Here is a 21,342-nt window from a genome sequence, read left to right as displayed (position 1 = left end):
GCTTTTCATATATATGAAGCTACGTTAGGAAGATAATATTCTTCAAAGATAGATACTACTAATCGGTTGACCCTATATCTGGCATAGTATGTTTCATCAACCAAATAAATATTTTAATTTTCTAGGATTTTTTTCACTTATACATTATTTTATCACTAATAAATGTATCGGATAATGCGATATCCGCAATGTGCCTTTATTTTTTAATAAGTTAGTAGAAATATGAAATTCCTATTATTATTAATTTAATATGCTCTCTTCTTAGTGACGCAATGTATGATACGATAACCAATCGTTTAAAACAACCGGGCCTACATAGCAATGAAATGTAACCACTTTAGTTTTATATCAGCTAAACCTATAAACACCGTAAACAAGTAGGAATCCAATAGCATTTTCTGACTTAAAAACTTACGGTAGCGGTAGCAATGATCACAGAGTAAAGGATCATACAGAGAAAAAACGAAGTTGACTAGATAGAGAAATCGTGCGATAAGTGCCGGGTTGTGTTGAGCGCCAAAGTACCCAATCTTACTTAGAACATTGTCTCTTATCTTCTCTTTACACTGTCACGATGTCGATCTGAAGTCCAGATTTTCCCAGAGTTGTCCAGGTGGACTCCGGGTATTAGAAACTTCACGGGGATCTACTTCAGCGTACCTGGTATCGAGAGTAAAGTGCAAAAATGTTGGCTTGGCATTACCTATCAATCTCGATGCTAAGATACGATTAAAGAAGAACGGAAATAAAATTTTCGATTATTTTGTATTTCAGTGGGAAATGGTCGTACTGAGGCAAAAAGTTTTGAGCTTTTTGATTCAAATGGTCAAAGTTTTTGGCAAAAACTTTTGTCAACGTGTATTATAATTTGTACAAAAAATAATAATAACATTATCCTATGACGGGTTTTTTCAAAATTTTATTATTATAAATAAAGAGTTTAATTTCGGCTATTCTTGGAATATTGAAATTTGTGAAGCAAACCCATTAGTAACCGGCGGATATCTTGAATCTTTAGTTCTTGATTATTGTTAGAAATATGATCATATGAGTAGTTTAGTAACGGAACTAGTAAATTTTAAAAATGGTCTACGACAAAAAAATTTTCGGAATGGTGATCTAGAGAATGTCGGCATTCGCACGAGATCAAAATCGTCGCAATATTGTGTCTCTGCGCTATGACAGTTTAAAGGAAGCGAGCTTACTCGCAACCAGTGGCATGCATAGAGGGTATGCACATGGTACGCAGATGATATAAATTGAAGAAAATCTCCAGTACGAGTTATAAATACTTAGGGTAGGCTTTTTATAACTCTTTCAAAGCCTATCCCTAAGTTTTCTATAACTCGTACTGGAGATTTTCTTCATTTTATATCATCTACATATCCTGTGCATACCCTCTATGCAAGCCACTGCTCGCAACCGAATTGCTTCAAGATATTACTCAATGGCATTTGACACTTCTAGACAGACAGCCACACTTGCACACACACACTTTTTATTTTATGAGAACTATACGTAAGTATAACTATTGAACTATGTAATCGGAGTTTCGAAGAATTCCTTTTATACAAACTCTATTTAAAAATAATGTACCTTAAATTTCAAATCTAATAGGAATACTTTGTTTTTAAAAATAAAAAGTATCCTTTTATCCACTTTCAGGGTGCAAAATTTAAAACCCATCTGAATAATCTAGATTTCCCAAAACAATAAGTATTCCATATCCACTTCAATGTTGCAAACTTATAAATCCTGTACGACTCCTCTAGGATGCAAGATATCTCTTTGCCGAAATATATCAATATTAGTTCAGCGATAGTTCTCTACATTTTATAAATAATAAGAAAACTAGTACACTTTATAATATTAAGAACGGATATCAATATTATTAATTCATTTTATAAGAATTAAATGTTTCAATCGTCGTCCGAGTCGGACTTTCGGCACTTCTCTTTCAACTTCTCATACTCATTGCGTTCTATTAACTGTTCCTTCAGTTTCTCCATATCGCTGAGTAGACTGCTCACTTTGACATTCTCGAGTTTTTGCGATCCAGAATCCGAGTCACTGTCCAAGCCAGAATCGTCGTTAGAGTTCCTTTCCTCCCGATTTTCCACCAGTTCATTATCGGAAGCTTCGTGAACACTTTCATCCGAGCTTTCCTCTTTTGCTCCAGGCCTATAAGCCTTTGGTACACTCTCATCTATGGCTTTTTCTGTGACAAAGGTCTCGTTGAGCGACTGTATCCGACTGTTCGGAGCGTCGCGCAAGGAACGTTGAGGATTTTTCTTTTTGCGCACGCTTTTCGCTATCACTCGTTTCTGGTGGTCCAGTTGTGGGAATAGTTCTGAAAGATGACGTAATAATTATTTAGTGGAAAAAAGAAATGGGCGATATTGACTGACATTTTTATTTCATTTAATAATTCTTTTTTCTTTAACATGTAATTATTTATTATTATAATATTGTATTCTTTTAGTGTAACCATGAATAAAGAAATTAAATAATTAGGTTTGCAACGATCTGACAGGTAAATAAAATAATATAATAGCAAAGTATAAGAAATAAAAAAATAAATACTAGCAACTTAACTCGACGACGCTAATGCTAATGTAATAAAATACAAAATACTTCTGAGGATTCATTATCATGTTGGTTATAATTTCATAAAAATGTAAAAATTAAAAAAAAAAAAAAAAATGGCAATGGAAAAGTGCACGGAGACATATAATTTTATGTTGCGATGTATGAAATCATTAGAGCGCCACCTAGTGGCACTGTTTCTCAGTATTGTAAAAAGATGGCGCTCTTCCGATTACATATAAATCGTAGTTAAATTATTTGCAAAATCGCTCACTCACTCACTGATATCATCTCGCACTCTGATAATTCATCCAATTATTTCACGCTCTTTTTTTCTTACGTACGTACCGTGCGCGCAGCTGAGTGCCTCTTCGGCGGCGTTCATCTCAGCCTCTTGTATGGAGTGGCCACGGGAGGCGGCGAGACGCGTGCCGCGAAAGTACACGCCCACCGTGTACACACGCGTGTTCGTGGGCCCCAGGCACTCGATCACCCTTACGAGCAGGAAACATAACGATATGTTAGCAACACCCCATTTTTTGTTACGTGTCTAATTATGTAGACAATATTTCAGTTACTTTCTAGAGTGAAGATCGTTTTCAAAATATTGAAAAATAATTTAAAAAATCCATAAGAAGAATATGTCTTTTAATTTTTAACTAACTTTTAACTTTACATTCAAATGTAATGAAAAGATGGTTTACAAGATAAGACAACTTATAAAAATAGAGTATACAATATAGCGAAAAGGTTACACTTATGAGCGGATACAACCTAAGTTACCATCATCAATATACTATTATAACAGTCTGCTCCTGGACTATCACCTCTCCCAACTGGAGGGATGATGATGATGAATAATTTACGGAACAAGCAAATGGGCACCAGTACGTTTGGGATAGTTAAGATAATTTTTTTATCCCGTGTTATATCCACTGACATGGGGTGAAATTAACTCCAAACCACACTCCAAAGTGAGATGTTTATCCCTGTTTAATATTAGATGTATTATTTTTTATTATTACTTGGATATTATTTCCACCCGTACGCCATTGCAAGCAATGGCGTACGGGTACGGTAGTGGATAAAACTGTGGGAGTAGATAATAAATTTGTCTTGTCCCGTGAAAATAAGTGCCTTCTATTCATGCTAGCCGTGCTTGTTGGTAAGTGGTACTTCCCATGGCATACCAGAAACACATACACGTATATAAACATATAACTAAAATTATCACTCTATGTCAATCAACCCAAAGCGTAGGTGTTAAATCTCGTGTGCCTGTATTTTTCCGACCGCATTTGCAACAACGCTGCTTGGCGGCAAATAGTACTTCCACGGACGAGATCTGTCACAAAAAGCTCTACTGATTATTACTAAGTATACAAACGAGCGCTTGACTGCAAGCATACCCAGTGGCGTGCACTTCATACATGCACAAAAGCACTGCATACCCAAATTATTTTATATAACTCGTATTGGAGGGGAATTTCGCCATTGTATGCCATCTACCTGCTTTATGCATACCCTGGTCGAAAACCCTGTGCACGCCACTGAGCACACCTGACGTTAAGTGATGATGCAGCCTAAGGTACAGAGCGCTTGCCCAGAAAATGCCTATTCACTCATGATTTGAAGGTACGGGGAAAATGGCAGCTGGAAGGGCATTGTAGTGATTTTGTAAAGGTTAGGTATAAGATAACCCATAAACTATGACGAGCTATAAAATTATTATCACGGACGTGCGTTAACAATATATTTATTGTTACTTATTATTATTATTTTGTTATTTTATTTATCTTTTTATATTTTACACCTTTCAATAAAGATTATTATTATTATTCCAGATCTTTGGGATGCTAATAGGAAAGTTATATTTTGATACTGACTTGTACACAGGTATGTCCGGCTCTCCCCCCTCCATGGAGCGTAGAGTGAGGCAGCACTGTTGCAACTTCGACTTGGGATCGTTCCAGCCCTGGCTCATTATGAACTCCTGCAGGCGCGGGAACAGGCAGGCGTTGCAAAACGTTTGGCAGTATTCTAGACTCTAAAACATACATAGACGATTTTGTACTTATCGATCTTTGCGATGATCTCTATGACCAAGCAAAATTTCCGACGTACAACACTGGTATGATGCGGGTTGGTTGGCTTTAATGACTTTTACCACGTGCTAGTGATAATTACTGGTAGCAACGACTTAACTTGCTCTACGAGGCACGGGTATACAGTTTAGACACATTGCCAATTTTCTAACAAAGGACTGGTACTGACATATTTTAAGAAAAAAACCCCAAAAGTCTGGGAATCAATCACTTAAGCAGTAAGGCAGTTTTATAACGATGTATATGCAATATTCTAAATATACGATTTTTTTTACTAGTTGAGATTGGGTCAATGGAAAGAGCAACTACTGAGTTTCTTGCCGGCTCTTCTCGATATAATCTAGGTCGAGTCACTACTTGACGTTTCAAAAGTGCTTATGAAGTAGGCCTACTTCAAATAAATGAATTTTGAATTATGATTTTTTTTCCTGAAAATTTCACATATCAGAAGTGAGATCAAAAAATCGCTTAAATCACTTCCTGTAAGTTAGTAATGACCCCTTATGATTATTAATTAAAGAAGAGGCGTGTGCGAAATTACGGAAGACCACGAAGTCATATGGGGCGTATATAGCATTGCATATCTGCCAGAAACTCCAGCAGCGAGCGTCGCCACTGCTTATAACATACAAGTTCGATGCCTGCGACATCGTTTAAGCGGAAATTTTGTTAGTCGACCCCCAACGAGGTGGACAAATGCCATTAAAAGAATTGCTTTGAGTCACTATGGGTTTCTAGTGGTTTACCGACTGGACCGTGGAACTTCCTTCAAAATACCTATATCAGCCTGCATTTCAAGTCTACAAAATACTTATGTCCAGCAGGCTATGAACTCATAAATAAATAAAAATACTACGAAAATATACCTATGATATACTGATGAATATTTTTATGAATATTTTATATTTTTATACATACATACTTATTATATACAGATAAACACCCAGACAACGAAAAACATGCATGTTCATCACGCAAACATTTTCCAGTTATGGGAATAGAACACACAGCCTTGGACTCAGAAAACAGGGTGGCTGTCCGCTGCACCTATAGGCCGTCATACAACTAACCTTGTCAATATACAAAGCGCCCAAGAATGCTTCAAGCAAATCGGCCTTGTGCTTCTTGGTGGTAGGCTTCGCTTTAGGATTGTTGTATATCGCGTATTCGGACATGTTGAGGTCGTCACACACCATTGACTGCGTGCGGTTGTTAACGAGTGACGAGCGAAGTAACTGTAAAGAGCAATGAAAATTAGTCATGAAATATGAAAGCTTTAAATTAATTTCAAAGTATATTAGACGGAAAATACCCAAAATATTTTTGATAAACAAGCCAGAGCTAAAATGTATGTATGGTAAAAGTGATTAGCTTGAAAGGAAATATTTGTTAACACGTATTGCATATTTAATTATTATATTTACATGATTTTGTATCAAAACATTCGTGATGGAATTAATACACAATCCCAATATTGTTAGTATATAAAATTAATCTAAACCTCTGTACTTTATGCCACTATAGTCACTTTATAACAGTACTTGTAACTAACAACTAGGATTTAATATATACCAGAAACACTGAATTGTCTACAAAATAGGTACGATATTTTCTGCAGCATCTTAGAAAATTAAATCTTACCGATAAATGCCCTTCGTGATGGTCCGGGAAGTGTCTATACAGTCGATCAGAGACCACTAGCTGTAGCACAGTATCGCCTAGGAATTCCAAACGTTGATTGGAACCGAGAGTTAAATTCGTGAATCCTACTGAACGATCAGTGAACGCACGTGCCAGCAAACGAATGTGTTTGAATTGAACACCTGCAAATTAAACATTTTATACATAGCTGGTAGGAAAACGGGTAGTATAAAATCTTTTATAAAAATTACGCGGTGACAACCAACAGCTGTGTTTATATTCAAGGTCAAGTGGCGATCAATAATACTGGCAACATATAAAATACAAAGATCATAAGACAATGTTACAACAATAATTCATACTCAGTCAATTAAAAATCAAGGTAATTTTAAATATACAACCATTTATTTACGTTATTACCTTAAATGCCGATAAAAAATTATCGAGGTTTCCTCACATTTAAAATACTTTTCAGTTTTAATGCATCAAAATTGAAATGAATGCTTTAAATATTATTAAAGTTATGAGATTTTAGAAAAAATAATACCAATAGATTCCTCAAATTCTGTCAATCGCTTCAGAAATTCAAAATCTTTTATATATTTTCTGTCACCGAGCGGCTCTTGATCTTGCAACGGGTGGGGTCGATCTTTATTCCAAACATCTAGAAGTTCAGGTTCGTTGTACCACAGAGCTAGGCCAAACACTTTATCAGTAACCTGCACATTTTAAAAATTTATTAAAAGCCACACCACTTTCCTCTTTGTCATAATCGCACGACTTAATGAAATTAGACTGGCGACTTCTTTAAATAGTATTAAACGAAGTCACTACCGCCCTTGGTCGGATTAGATCTTTTAAACTACGCAACGGATTATTGATTTTCAGCAATAGACAAAGTGATTCAAGAGGAAAGTTATGTGTTAGGTATACAAGCGTATTATAGAAGAGAGAAGCCATGAAATTTTAAGACTTTCAATGTCATATCGTAACAATCCTATTTTTGTGCGATTGCAATAGAAACGCTGGCTAAATTCAATTTACTATTGAATGGTATATCTTAAAGAGATCAATAAAAAATTCCGCGATGATATATATTTTTCTACAAAGGATAACCCACAGTTTTATCTATTATATTTTCATACTGCAGAAGCGGGCTGTTTGTGCAATATATAAATTGGGCCCAAGGGAGTCATTACAGGATATGTTTAAACAAGTTTAAATAATGACTGTGCATGGTTAGTACATACTTCAATTTTATGTATGTACGTAAAAATAAAACACAATTTAAAATGAAAATGGACTCTAACAATATTAATGTAAGAAATAAAAATACATTACTGGGCTACATAAAAATCATTCAAGGGAAATTGTATATTATTTTATAACAAATTACCACATGAAATATTTGTCCCTCAAAAAGTCCTATTATAATATTAAGTATTAAGACCTACGTTAACGATAAAAAAAGTTTGGATGTGAACTATTGGTCGGACGCTTCTTTTATAGTTTTAAATGACAATTTGAGACGGTGATAACAAATAAAACAGCCCACTAAATTTGTTGTGGGTTTATTCTTAGACCGGAGCACTATTGAAACCCTCGTAGCTTTAGGTATAAGTTGGCGAACGAAGTTATCACTATTACCTCACAATTATGTAAACATATATGTATGAACGTTTCATAAGTGCCTGTGATAGGCCAACATGAAAATTTGAATGTCTTTTACATTTTAGGTTAACTCACGAATAATGACAAAGTTGCTTGGAAGCAAGCTGCTCCGCTTTAATCTCACACAAGATAGAACAATAATTGAGTAATACTGAGTTCCTCGTCTGCCATTTTTCTCCCTAGAATCTGATGTCCGAACCGGTAGTAGAGTCACTACAAACCTAAATACTTGACGTTTCTAACGTGTTTATATTAGGCCTACTTGAAATCAATGAATTTTGAATTGCAGTCTGTCAGTATAACTATTTGGGCTTCTAAAACGTACCCCAACTCCAGCATCGAGGAATAGTGCGCCCATTAGCGCTTCAAAGCAGTTGGCCATCGCATGTCGCATCACCACTTCGCGGCACAAATCCGATCCGTGTGCACATAGCATGTATTGTTCTAGACCTATGTTCTGGAACAAAATAAACACAAATTAAAAATAATGATTGTAGTAGTTATCAACCCATTACACTCCCTCTATAGGGCACGGGTCTCCTCCCACAGTGAGAAGGAGTTAAGGCAGCAGTCCACCGCGCTGGCCAAGTGCGGGTTGGTGGGTGGGTTGGTTTATTTAAACGAAAATGTTACTGGCACAATAGAAATTTAAAAAAAGATCCTGTTATCAGCAGTATCGAAATGTCGTCCCATTTATTGCCTCCTCTTTCTGTTTTATCTATAAAAACATAGCCTAACCTATAAACGTCTGCTGAACACGGGCCATTTCTCTCATAGGTTTTAGAACACAGACCCACAACGCTGCTCAAGTGCTGATTAGTGGGCTTTAACGATTACTTATTAGTGTTAAAACCGGGGCTGACGGCTAAACGTGGACACGGTAGAGACCGGCAATGTCAAAATTGCGGGCGTGTATTGGGATTTTTTAACAGAAATATCTTTGGCCTAATAATTCTTGGCCCGACCCGTAATCAAACCTCAAGCAGCAAGCCAGTTAAAGAGAATTTTTTTTATTAGTAATTATTCATGGACCCAGCATATGTACCACCTAATGGTAAGTGGAAAACCATGGTCCACAAACGTCCTGACCTGTGTGCATAAACCTGAGACTGGTACACAACATTGAACAACTGCTTTGCGACAGAAATAAGTAAGTTTACAGTACCCGGACGAGCTCTTTGTCATAAAAAGCTCTATAAATACTAAAATGTATTAGTGTTAAATTAGTTTAATAATATGTAGTATTCTCACCTTGGCCAATTGCGCCAGATGTTGGTTCTGTACAATCGAGGCTCTGAAGGTCGCCAGCCCCCCCTCAGCTAGGCCGGGGAACATGCGGAATAGATGTATGGAGGATATAAACTCTACCACCGCATCGCCGAGGAATTCAAGACGCTCGTTGTGTTTGAGCTCGGACTCAGTTTCGTTATGCTTTCCGAAACGGGACATAATTTTTATTAGTGTTACAATGCCTGAAATGAAATTAATTGGTTATTAGTCATAGTAAGTACCTCATCATCATAATGTTCCGGGACAAAATAAAATCGGTTGTAGATAACAATAGCATAGGGTGTTTTTTAGAGATATAGTAACTTTAAATGAAATCAATCACATAAAAATAGTGTCATCATCATATCAACCCATTCCCGGCCCACTACAGGGCACGGGTCTCCTCCCACAATAAGAGTGTACATAAGAATACACCAATATGTATAGTTAAGGACTAACTCGACTCACGTACAGCGTCTATGAATGAATGAATGAATACACCACATAAACATAACATTAAAAGTAAAAATTTAACAAAAGGTATACAATTTGGCGGCCTTATCGCTACATAGCGATCTCTTCCAGGCAACCAAAGGCGTTGAAAACAGCTCAAGAGGAGAGGTAGGTGGTGCATTTAACTGTACTGTGTTGCAAATAAACATGCATAAACCTATATATACAAATATAATATGTACATATAACAAACTTACAATAAAATATATGCGTCTATCTAGGCCTCTGTAAATTAACCAAGCGTTTTCACTAACTATAGGAATAGAGGAATATTGCTGGGCATACATTTCACCAATCGTTTTTCACTCGACCACTCATATAACCTAATTTGTCTATGGTTCTTGCTATTGGGTGTCGTATTTTGTGTTTGTATTATCAAATTTTTCCAAAAAGAAAAACCGAGTCAATATTTTATTAATCTGTCAAGTGTCAGTTTACGCGTCCCCTAAACTTTACGATCCTTCGAATTGGTGTCGTAACTTTAGATGGCCTGAAATCGTTAGTCGTTTACTTTTTACTTTATTTGACTGTACTATATCATTTTCATTACTGTTCTCTCGCTGTAAGTCCTATCTAAAAAGGTAGGCAACCTTTGTAGATAGGACTTTAGACTTAAGTAAGAGATTGCTTGCAGAAATAAGGCCGCCTTTGCATGTCCACATTGTGTACTGTGTACTCCTTACTGATTCTTTTCCTGTATGTTTACGTGCAATAAAGTGTTTCTTCTTCTTCTTATTCATGGGCGCCTAAACCCTTCTTATTCCGGAAGGAGTCCGCTAGTGAGTTGTTTAATAGTGATGAAGTTTTTTTCTAGGATGAAAATAAATAACCAACATCTGTATACAGTTAAATTCCCTATTTTTGCTATTGATGAAATAACTTACCCTTCTTCCTTGTATAATGTATTCTTCGATCGCCATACTCCGGCTGCCTTATGCCACAGTTGGTCAAACTGTTCCGAGCATGATCAGGGTTCGTACCAAAGTTCTCCCTGTATGACGGATGTGTGAGGGCAGTTTGCAACAGAGATCTTCGCTTGAACGTGTATTCTATAGTTTTCTCCAAACTGTCCAATGATTTGTGGAATCGTAAATGACGCACTAGGACTGGTATTAACATCGCGTGCTGAAAAAAAATCAATTCGTATTAATGGTTTTAGATCTTACGCGATCAATAAATAAATTAAAAAAAAAAACCTTTATTTCGTTTCTTACATTGTAAATGATACATATTGTGAAGACCTCCTAGTAAACATCAAAATACCGGTGTCAGGAGGCCTTACTCTTCCATAGCAAAAACAAGATAAAATAAAAATAAAACGATTGAGTAGTGTGTCTTGGTGTGTTTATGTTTGTGATTGTGCGCGCGTGTGTTAAGTGCTGCTATATCCATTACATTTTAAATAGAAATAAACTGAAGAAGCAGCGCCTCAGTTTCTTCATAGATTAGTGTCTTCAGCGAGGCTGTCAATGTTTTGTCACATTCAAAAAACGTTTTTTGGTATATAGCAAATTCTTTGTTTATTTTATTGTAAAGAAAAACAATATAATCGAAGTTTGAAAGTAAAGTTAGCACGGCCAGCATGGGCAGGGGACAATTATATCTCTGGGGAAAGGATGAAAATGTGTCTGTCTCTCCCACAGCTTTATCAACTCTCAGAGCACTGGCGCACTAGTGGAAATAATATCCAAATAATATACGTGTAATAAACGGAGATAAACTTCTCCTATTCCGTGTTCCCGTGCTTTACGCACGTGCGTAGCAGGTGGACGTTAATTATATCCCTTGTCAGGGAATATAATTTTTGTCTCCTGACTGTCCTAGCCCTGATAGGTGAGAAAAGATAACGATCAATAGACGTGACCTGATACACACCATGCTTTATGGACAATATGTCTCTTTCTCATTAATTTGCTTTCCCTACTCAATATTTTGAATAGGGAAAACAAACAAATTAATGAGAAAGGACAAAAAAGTTGTCAAAAGAACAAAGAAGAGATTGAGTAATTGTAGAGGTTTTTAGAAGAGATTGAGGTTATTGAAAGCTGAAATGCGAAGAGTGAAATTAATTAATAGTAAAATAGCATGAAACACAAAAGACAGGGGAACATAACATTTTGGCGGGTTTGTATTTAATTCCCGATAGCGTTCGAAATAAAAACGATACATTTATAAAATAAGTCTAATATTTGCGTCTGTACTTATAAAGTTAGTAAGAGTGTCAAATTCCTTTAATAAAAAACACTGTAATACAAGGTATTATCATTATTTATAACTTAAATAATGTCAATTAAATTCATCGTGTATTATTAGATGTCCAGGGTAATTCATTAGGATTGTCAGTAGCGTGCACTTCATATATACACAAAAGCACTGCCTACCCAAATTATTTTAAGCTAAGCTGAAGGGGATTTTTTTGCATTTTATGCCATGCACCTGCTTTATGCGTACCCTGGTCAAAGACCATGTGCACACCACTGAGTGTTGTGTTTTAATTTATGCAGATGATTCATAAAAGATTTTGCATTTTCGCCAATATATGACTGTGGAAGCAATAATAAACAGCAATATCGATAGGTTAATTACATACACTACAAAATGAACTGTTATTTAATTGAAGTAAATAATATTTAAAGTTAAATAAATGTCAATAATGGTTTTATTCATTTAGTTACCTGCACCACGTCACACATTAGGCCAGTTGTGTGAAAACCTTGTGAAGAAATCGCAACTGTGACGTCCCTCTTCATTTTGCTTTGTGTCCTCATCTCTTGTAATTTGGCTTCCTTGGCGGCCAACTTATGTCGCTCTTTGTACGACGGCTTCGCCATGTTGACTATCAGATGACGGTATTTTACGTAGAAGCGCCATGCTTTTTGATATCTAAAGTGTATTATTTGTGTGTCAATTTTATGCTGTATATGTTATTACTAATTAAGCTATTGCACGATCCCGTTTTCTTTATTTTGATTCTTACATTACGGTTTGTACGGAGATCGCTTAAATCGATAAGATCATTGTGTATTTTATTTTTGTTATTTTGAATTTCTTTTTTGTTGTTATAATTGTGTGCAATAAAAACTTTTTGTAATTATTTGCTAGAATTATGTAATCGATCACTGGTCTGTCAGGTACCTACCTGCACTAGCAAATTTGTGTTATGTAGGTACGTAACCTTAAATCATAATCTTTAGAATTATTTACAGAGCACTATCTCACTCATTATTTACTTTGCACGTCACAATTTGCTCTATAAAATATGTTTAAGTCAAAATTCAAAATTCATTTATTTCAAGTAGGCCTAATATAAGCACTTTTGAAACGTCAAGTCTGTCTGTTTGTAGTGACTCTACCACCGGTTCGGAAGGCAGATTCTACCGAGAAGAAGCCGACAAGAAACTCAGCAGTTGCTCTTTTCGAACATCAACAATTTACATTTTACATTTTAACATTCATTTTTCTATCTTGTGAGAGATGAAAGCGGAGCCGGATGCTTCCAAGCAACCTTGTCATAACCTAGTCTTTAGAACAGTCCAGTGAAATTATTATAACTGAGCTGTTTTGTCACATCACTCAATGATACACATGTAATCTTAGAAGGATTTTAGATATCACTTGGATGTTTAAGTAATCAAAAACAAATGTTATATGATAATTAGATATCTGTACCGTTAGGTGTAGTAAGAAGAGCCCTGCGACCACACGTTTAAGGGGTTGAACCCTCCTACCTTAGGTTTCTTACTATTAAATTTGATACTACACTTAGTTCTCCGATATCCTTACCTTCCGTGACATTAATGAAACAACATATTGAAAGTTAACTCACTCAGGATTTCCGGCGTAACTCAGCTGAGGTGGTCTGATACCGAAATGCACGATTTCGGGAAAGTATCTCTTCAGTTCTTTGGGATTCTTGACATCTTCAGAGGTGACGGGTGGACTGCGGTCCAATTGGTCAACGCGGACTGAGCACGGCTTTTTGCCTGGATAAGTTACTATCATGCCTGGAAATATTTGTAATAGTTGCATATTATTCTCAGCATATTATTAGCATTACTTCTTTCTAAATTATTATTTAGGTGATAGCGAATTGGGTAGGAGCTCAACTTCAATTTCGGAGTGCCGAGTTCGAATCCCAGAAATATACAATAAAAAATTAAGCTTAGTTAATTTTATTAATGCTCCGCGAAAAATCTGTGCGGTTTAATTTATAATTTCTTCGATCTATACAGTTCACACCAAACAGATCTTCGGCAATATATAATATTTATTATAATACGAATAACTTTCAAACGCTTTATAATCGTTATTAACATTATTTTAACGTACCTAACCTTAACGTACTGTAATAAATATAGTTATAAATAAATACTCATATAATACCTTTTATTCCGTCAACAAACTTCTGCCAGCTAAAATGATCCATATTGTGAAAATCCTCCAGCATGTCCGGTGGAATTAGAAAACCGCTCTCGTTTATGAGATATTTGAGTACTTCGCACATTGATAAAACCTACGAAAACCGTAGAAAAGTTTCATTACTTCAAGATTTTTTTTTTAATTATATGTTCTTGGTGCCTAGTGTGACTATTTTCTAACTTTTCTACCTATACGTTAATGAATTCGAACTCGTTAAAGTTAACTCCTATTTAAATGGTATTTGAAGAGCGCCATCTAGTGACAACGCCGTTTCCCTGTATTGTAAATAGATCGCGCTACTTCTATACCATATAAATAGTATTAACAAGAACGCGATCGAATAATTAAACGTAGGTACATAATCTCACACTAGGCACAATGTTTGTTGTTATTTTATAGTATTATATATTTATGAGATAACAGCATAAACAACATAAATGAATTAAGGAACAAACACTACAACCTCTGTGCCATTCTATTGTAGGTACACAAGTCTCAAACCAAACTAAATGGTATGTCTTTTTTACAATGCTCCCTGTAGATAAGGATAGCACTATATATTTTAAAGAATCACTGTTATTTTGTTTAGTTTCTACACAAAAGTATTATACAAAAAAAAACCTTGTGTGCATAGCTATACCGCTCTTTTTTTATTTATAGTAGCTGTTTGGCCCGCGTTCTCCGTGTTCGTTTATTTTATTATTTTCAACTCAAACAAATCTTTATTATTTTTGTTCACACAGGCAACCAAGCACTTCAGACCGAAACACTACAATGCTTTTTGCTAGCAGAAATAAGCAAGGCGATAATACTTTTCCGGACGCAAAAAGCTCTTGACTCAATAGAGGTCCTTTACACTTTAAAATGCTTTCCTTTAAATTTAATAATTTTAAATGAAAAGAGAATCGAAGCCATAACTTAATAAAATTGGTATCAAATCACCTAAGTCACTAAAATAAAGTACATAATACATACCTCACATCCACCTTCGGGAAGATATCGTACAAATCGCGGCATAAAGTGGAATTGCGAACAAGAATCTTCTGTAGCCTTGCCCAAATCTAAGTCCACCAACTCCAATAACTCTTTGAATAGAAACTCCTCTGAAATGTTTAAAATATTTAATATTAAATTGAGTGTACACACGTTTGATACTATAAGCTTTTTAAGTGCTTTGAATATTACCTGGTTTACCGGGTTTATTTATTTATTTTTAAGATGGCAGACAAGCATAAACCTATTAATCGATTGCTGATACAAACAATTAAAGCTTCAGACTGTCGAGGTACAAAACTATCAAAGCTTTACTTGACAAAATTAAAACTGAAGGTATGGTATGATCATGGTAGCATCTGCTGTATAGAGTGAATCTGTTGTCGTTGGATTTAAAATTTTACCTTCATATGGTCTTTATTCAAAATATTCTATAATCGGCTAAATATTTCTTAGCAAAAAAAAGAACATAAAATTTGCAATGCTGTGTTGTACTGAGTTTGTTTTAAATTGTATATACAACGGAATTAGCTCAAAAATATATTTTATAGCATAGATATAGAATATGGTTATAAATGAGGGCTTACAGAATTGTAAAGAAATCTTAAGATTCAGAATTCTAATAAAAAAATATCTACTCACCGAACAAATCTAATTCTTGCACGGTGAAGTTCTGAGGCGGCGGTTCTTCAACATACAATATCGTGTATTCGATATTGAACCGTATCACTTTGCATTTTGGTAGCTTTTTGAGTTTGTAATGTGAAAACATTGAAAACCCAGAGAATAGGAATTCGTGCTCGTCGTGACCTATTATTGTGGGCGCTTTAATTAGAAAGTTTGTTGGTGGTGACACTGTAATTCTGAAATATATTTATGCCCTTATTACTTTTCATGATATATTTCTGATTCAAGCATGTAACAGAAATTAAAAGTGTAATTGGATAACATCTGCTGTTAATTTTGCTTTCAAGAAAAGACAAAAATTTTGAAGGTTTGCTATTTTAAAATATATCACTATTATTTCAACCGATGATGGTATTCACAGCATAGAACTTTGAGACCAAAATGTTGATCGGACCTTTCGAGCTTTTTAACATTAGAATCTGCCGAAATTCTGAAAGGCGCGTTTAAGCACTTTACGTAAACAAATCAGGATTGAGGAGATCCGTAGAACGAGAATGAGCAACATAGGTTTAAAGATTGTATTAAATGTAAGCTTATAGAAATGTCCTATAATAGTATTAAGACCAACGTCTACAATAAAAATTCTTGGGTGTAAATTATTTCTCTAACCAGGTGGCTTCTTTAATAGTTTTATATGACGATGTGAGATGGTGATAACAAAAAAAAAACGTCTAAGTTTGTTGTGGGCTTCTTCTCAAACCAGGGCGCGTTTGGAACCCTCGTAGCTTTAGTTTTAAGTTGACGAGTTTAGGTTATCGCCATCAACTCATTTCTATGTCACATATTACATGTAATGTACGCATCAAAAGTGCCATCTATGTGCCTATTTGAATATAGAAATATTTGACTTTGACTTTGGTCAATTTGGCCGGTCGCGAAGCTGCACCATCAAACCGATGGACGTTGGGGGCCCAAAGTGCTAGAAAAGCGACCTCACAACAGCAAACGCAGCTTTGGTAGACAGCCGACGTGTTGGACAGATGACATCAAACGAGTCGCAGGTAGCCGCTGAACCCAAGCGGCATAAGACCTTGGTATTTGGAACTTATTAACTTGATATGATGAAGAATAAAAGAACGGGTACAATAAAATGCTATGAAACTTACCGATAATGATACAGTTTCTCAATATTGCTTTGCGTTGGGATACACTTGGGGAATTGTTGTTCCCCCGTGTACACTCCATGTCGTATACCGTTGCGACGAGCTCGCGCACTGCAGCGACAAAGCGGTCCTCCGTTCATCTCGCCGGAGTTGTTGAACCTAGAGTTGATGACACAAAAGGGATAAAATAGATAACATTTTGGCCGGATTTGGAACTTATCAGCAGGATAATAATTTTATTCGATGAAATGAAACCGGTTTCTCTGTTTAACCGATTAAAAAAACGACGTTTAATGGCCGAAACCGGTTTGCATTTTTTTCCTGTTTCCGAGCCCTGAGCTGACCCTTGCAGAATATATTTCTCCTATGCCCTGTTTTGCTCTGTTAATAGGTGATGGTTTTCCACCTACTATCAGGTGGGCCATCTGCTTGGTCTGTTAATATATACTACAAAAAAAACAGTGCTCACCATAATTCTGGATGCAACCGCCGAGGATGGCTCTGTTTTCTCTGCAACTCCAGCATTATTCTATCAGTGTAGCCGTGCAACCCGTCTTCATCAATGCTCTCTTCACTGTCTGATGAAGACGACGAGGCATTTTCCTCCACTACGAAAATAAACATAAGTTATAAACAAAACATTGAAGGTTCAGATTGTACAATCGCAGAGCCTTGAGTTATATTTTCTTTTGATTTTAGTTTTTTTTACTGATTGACTCATCTCTTGTGCTAAAACATATGTAGGGTAAAATAATCCATCCAGATTCCAAGATATATATGTGCCAATTTTCAGCATGATTGGTTAGGCATTGAGATATTTTCCTTTACCGTTAAAGCAAGCTATTGTTAATTGCTTATGTTAAAAATGCACAAAACTCAAAAGAGAAATATAGAAATATTTAAGCAAACTCACATCTGTGTCTACACATTTTTGCTTTTGGCGGCTTTAAAGGGGGTAGTTCATCTTCAACAGGTCTAGCATTTCTTCCTCGTTCAATGAGGGTTTTCAAGAATTTCTCACAAATTTTCTCTAACTTTTTTGTCTGTTCCACACCTGCACCTTCTTCCAAAGTATTATAATAAAGCTCAGCTGGTGAACTTCTGTACCACATTTTGGTGTTCTAAAATATTAATGTTATCTTTTTGACTTTTTCTTTTAAAAATAACTCCTAAAGTATCTTTTTCTTATTCAACAACTATGTCATCATGACTGCACTCATACCTGCAGACTGATTTACTTACTTTTCCAACAAATTGCTAACCAGTTGTCTTTATATAAAGCACATCATTTAACACTCATGTCTATTAAGATCACAGCTTACTACTGATTACCCATTGTTCGATAGGTTACTGAGTGCCAACAATTTAGCTGGCAGGACGCACAGACACATGACTGTCACAAAATTATAAAAACAAAAAAGTTTAATATTTCACAAACAAATAACTGAATTGTAAAATGATTTTTGCACAACCACAGTATTTTCCAACAACTTAAGATATCAACACCCCATTTGACGGCTGATTGGTGCAGTGTTGGAAAATGTTTGTGTGATGAGCATGAATGTTTTCAGTGTATGGGTGTTTATCTGTATATGTATATTTTTCATAAAAATATTCATTACACACATTGCCATTTATCCCCAAAGTAAGTGTAGCTTGTATTATGGGTACTAAGATGACTGATGAATATTTTTATGAACAAGTAAGCATAACTAACTTGACTCACTTCATTCAACTTTTTAATCACACAATCATTTAATTATCGTGGAAGCATAAAAGAAATCTAAACAGAAAAATGTTTAAATTTTATAAATGAATGCATCTTACTTCCTCTTCATCAGAATTGTGCTCCTTTGACCATTGCTCTATCTTTTTTATAAAGTCCTCTGAAGTTCTGCAGTAGTTCTTCCTACAAAGTGGAAAATCCCATTTTTAGTAGTATCCCATGTAAATTTTTTTGAGCTTAAAAGAAATGTGTCAGGGCACATTTTTTGGATAATGGCAACCAATCTTTAAGACTTCATATTTTACCCTTACCCTGCATGTATATTAAGGATTGATTATGGATTTAATTGTCTATTTTTAAAATAGTTATAAAAGTGCACTCCTCAAAATCTCATTCATTACAATAAAATTGAGATTATATGTAAATAATAATTAAACTACATCTAATTATACCGTGAAAAGTAATAGGCTTCTATTCCTCAAAATACTAAAGCCTATAAAAAAAACCAACTTGATACGTGAAGTATTTCACTCGTTATTGTGACTACTAGATACGGGATCCGCACATACTGACACACGGACGTCCAAGACAGAACTTTTGTAAACTATTTTTTAATTAGTTTAAATAATAAAAAGAGATTTATAAATATCATGTGTAAAAAATAGTGTTTTTTCTCAACATTTGTCTATTTATATTCACTTATAAAAGCAATAAAGAATAAAAAAAGTGACATTTTAAGATGGAGAATCACTCAGTGTGCGTAAACTGATAGTAATACCCCCCTCAAAAAGTATGGACTTTAATTACAAATTAAAATCATATAATAATATTATTCAGTAGACAAAATATCTAAAATTTAAGGTATAGATTATTGTGTTTCTAGGTTTATATTTTGGTTCAAATTAATTTTAATTTTAATTTGACATTGTTATTTAATTTCACAGTTTTGATACTTATTTTTCATTTTATAATAAAGGTGTTATTATAATTGGCATGCCATAGAATGGCAGATTGTAGCACGGAACATGTTATGTTTTATTTAAGATCAAATTTGTTAACCTGCAATCACACAAATAAAGATTTGTATTTGAATTTGAATCAATAACATAACATTTATCTTTACCAATCATTTGAAGAGCTTATATTATGTTTGAATATGCTGAACTCAAAACTACCAATCCAATTTCAAGAATATTGGTGTGTACAATTTTATTGATGAAGAGTAACAGAAATTATTTCAATTAAAATTGTTAATTATAATATTAATGCTGTGGGTTATTAATAAAATCGGGTGTAAATTCTTACCTAAAATCACTTAATATTTTTTCCCGATCACTGACACTTTTTGGTGGCATTGAATCTCTGGAAGCTCTTGGTGATAGCTCCCTTGAACGACTTTGTGAATGAGATGATGACACTTCCCTATGACGTGAGTGATATCTATGTCTGTCTGGTGATTTGAATCTTGCCCTATCATCGTGACTGTCATAGCTGCGACTTTTACTCCTATGATCTCTATTACTTGATGGACTCCTAAGTCTTTCATAGTCCCGTTTTCTGCACTCATACTCATATCTCTTTTCAGCATATTTCTCTCTGCGGTATTGCTCCTCTTTATCTCTGTGGTATCTAGATGGGCTCCGGCTGTATCTAATGCTACTACTACTTGGGCTTCGACTTGATCTGGGTGGTTGCATCCTATCTCTATCATATCTGCTGTCCCTCTCATATTGAGCCCTATCCCTTTCACGACTCACAGAGTACCTAGAGCTTGATGATGAAGACTCCCTTGAACTTCTAATACAACTTTTACCATATTGATTAAATGCATAATCCCTGACACTTTTGATGTCTTTGTTATAATAATTAAAATCTGGTGCACTAGGGACAGTTTTTGGCATTGCATAGCTGCTGCCAGATACTGACGACGTTGAAGACGTTCTTAATGTATATTGATTAGTTTGTCGATAGGTATAATTTGTTGGTATACTTGGGGGAGGATATAAAACAGGAGGTGGGAAGGCCGGCGTGGGCGGAGGAATATTAACTGGCGCGGATATATTCACGTAGGTTGGCGGCGGTACGTCCACAGGATGGACTGGCGGCAAAAATGGCGGTGGATGGATATACATATGTGCAGGCGTAGAGTTCAAGACCGGAATACCAGTATGGCTCGGCGGAGCGACTCCGAAATGAGGCGGCGGGACACTGAAATCCAAGGGCGGTACTGACATCTTTCGGATCTTCACCCTATAGGTGGAAAACAGTAGTTAGTAATGCACAACATATATTCACTGCGTTTCCACAACAGTTTGTATACTCTTCAACCCTTGCTTACTTGACACATAAAAACTAGTTGAAGTAGAGTGAAGCGAATGTTCTAGTTACTGAGCGATCTTTTGTTTTTACTTCATCTGAAATTCACAAGATTGATGTGATTATTTTATTAAAATTATTGACAGAAGCACGATTTTCGCAAAACTGTCAGTTGAAAGTTGTGACTATACCACAGATCACAATACTTTTTTTAAGACCGGGATATGGAGGGTAGCCATAGACCGGGACTAGGATACACGGTTGAACTACGCTGCGTCGAGCAATTCTCCTTGGTCGCGCAGATGTTAGTTCA

General features: G+C 35.5%; 1 protein-coding gene across 2 annotated transcripts; it reads right to left on the bottom strand.

Annotated features, from left to right (window-relative positions):
* Positions 1-1,355: 1,355 nt before the first annotated feature.
* LOC120631374 (ribonuclease 3) lies at positions 1,356-21,219 on the bottom strand. 2 transcript variants are annotated; one of them, XM_039900907.1, is made up of 20 exons: positions 21,052-21,219; positions 20,019-20,963; positions 18,815-18,896; positions 17,901-18,108; positions 17,457-17,595; positions 16,991-17,146; positions 15,840-16,060; positions 15,180-15,307; positions 14,169-14,298; positions 13,612-13,789; positions 12,461-12,668; positions 10,670-10,910; positions 9,255-9,475; positions 8,329-8,460; positions 6,880-7,051; positions 6,333-6,514; positions 5,762-5,926; positions 4,473-4,633; positions 2,935-3,080; positions 1,920-2,350 (listed from the first exon to the last, which is right to left on the bottom strand). In XM_039900907.1, the coding sequence occupies exons 2-20, from the start codon at positions 20,945-20,947 to the stop codon at positions 1,920-1,922; spliced, it is 4,230 nt and encodes a 1,409-aa protein (XP_039756841.1). In that variant the 5' UTR covers positions 20,948-20,963; positions 21,052-21,219. The 2 variants fall into 2 exon arrangements, with proteins under 2 accessions (XP_039756842.1, XP_039756841.1); XM_039900908.1 differs by lacking the exon at positions 21,052-21,219 and having other exon boundaries at positions 1,356-2,350; positions 20,019-20,947.
* Between the last annotated feature and the right edge of the window lie 123 nt (positions 21,220-21,342).

Source organism: Pararge aegeria, chromosome 18 (assembly GCF_905163445.1).
Source record: "Pararge aegeria chromosome 18, ilParAegt1.1, whole genome shotgun sequence".
NCBI lineage: Eukaryota > Metazoa > Arthropoda > Insecta > Lepidoptera > Nymphalidae > Pararge > Pararge aegeria.
This window is presented reverse-complemented; position numbering and strand designations above follow the sequence as displayed.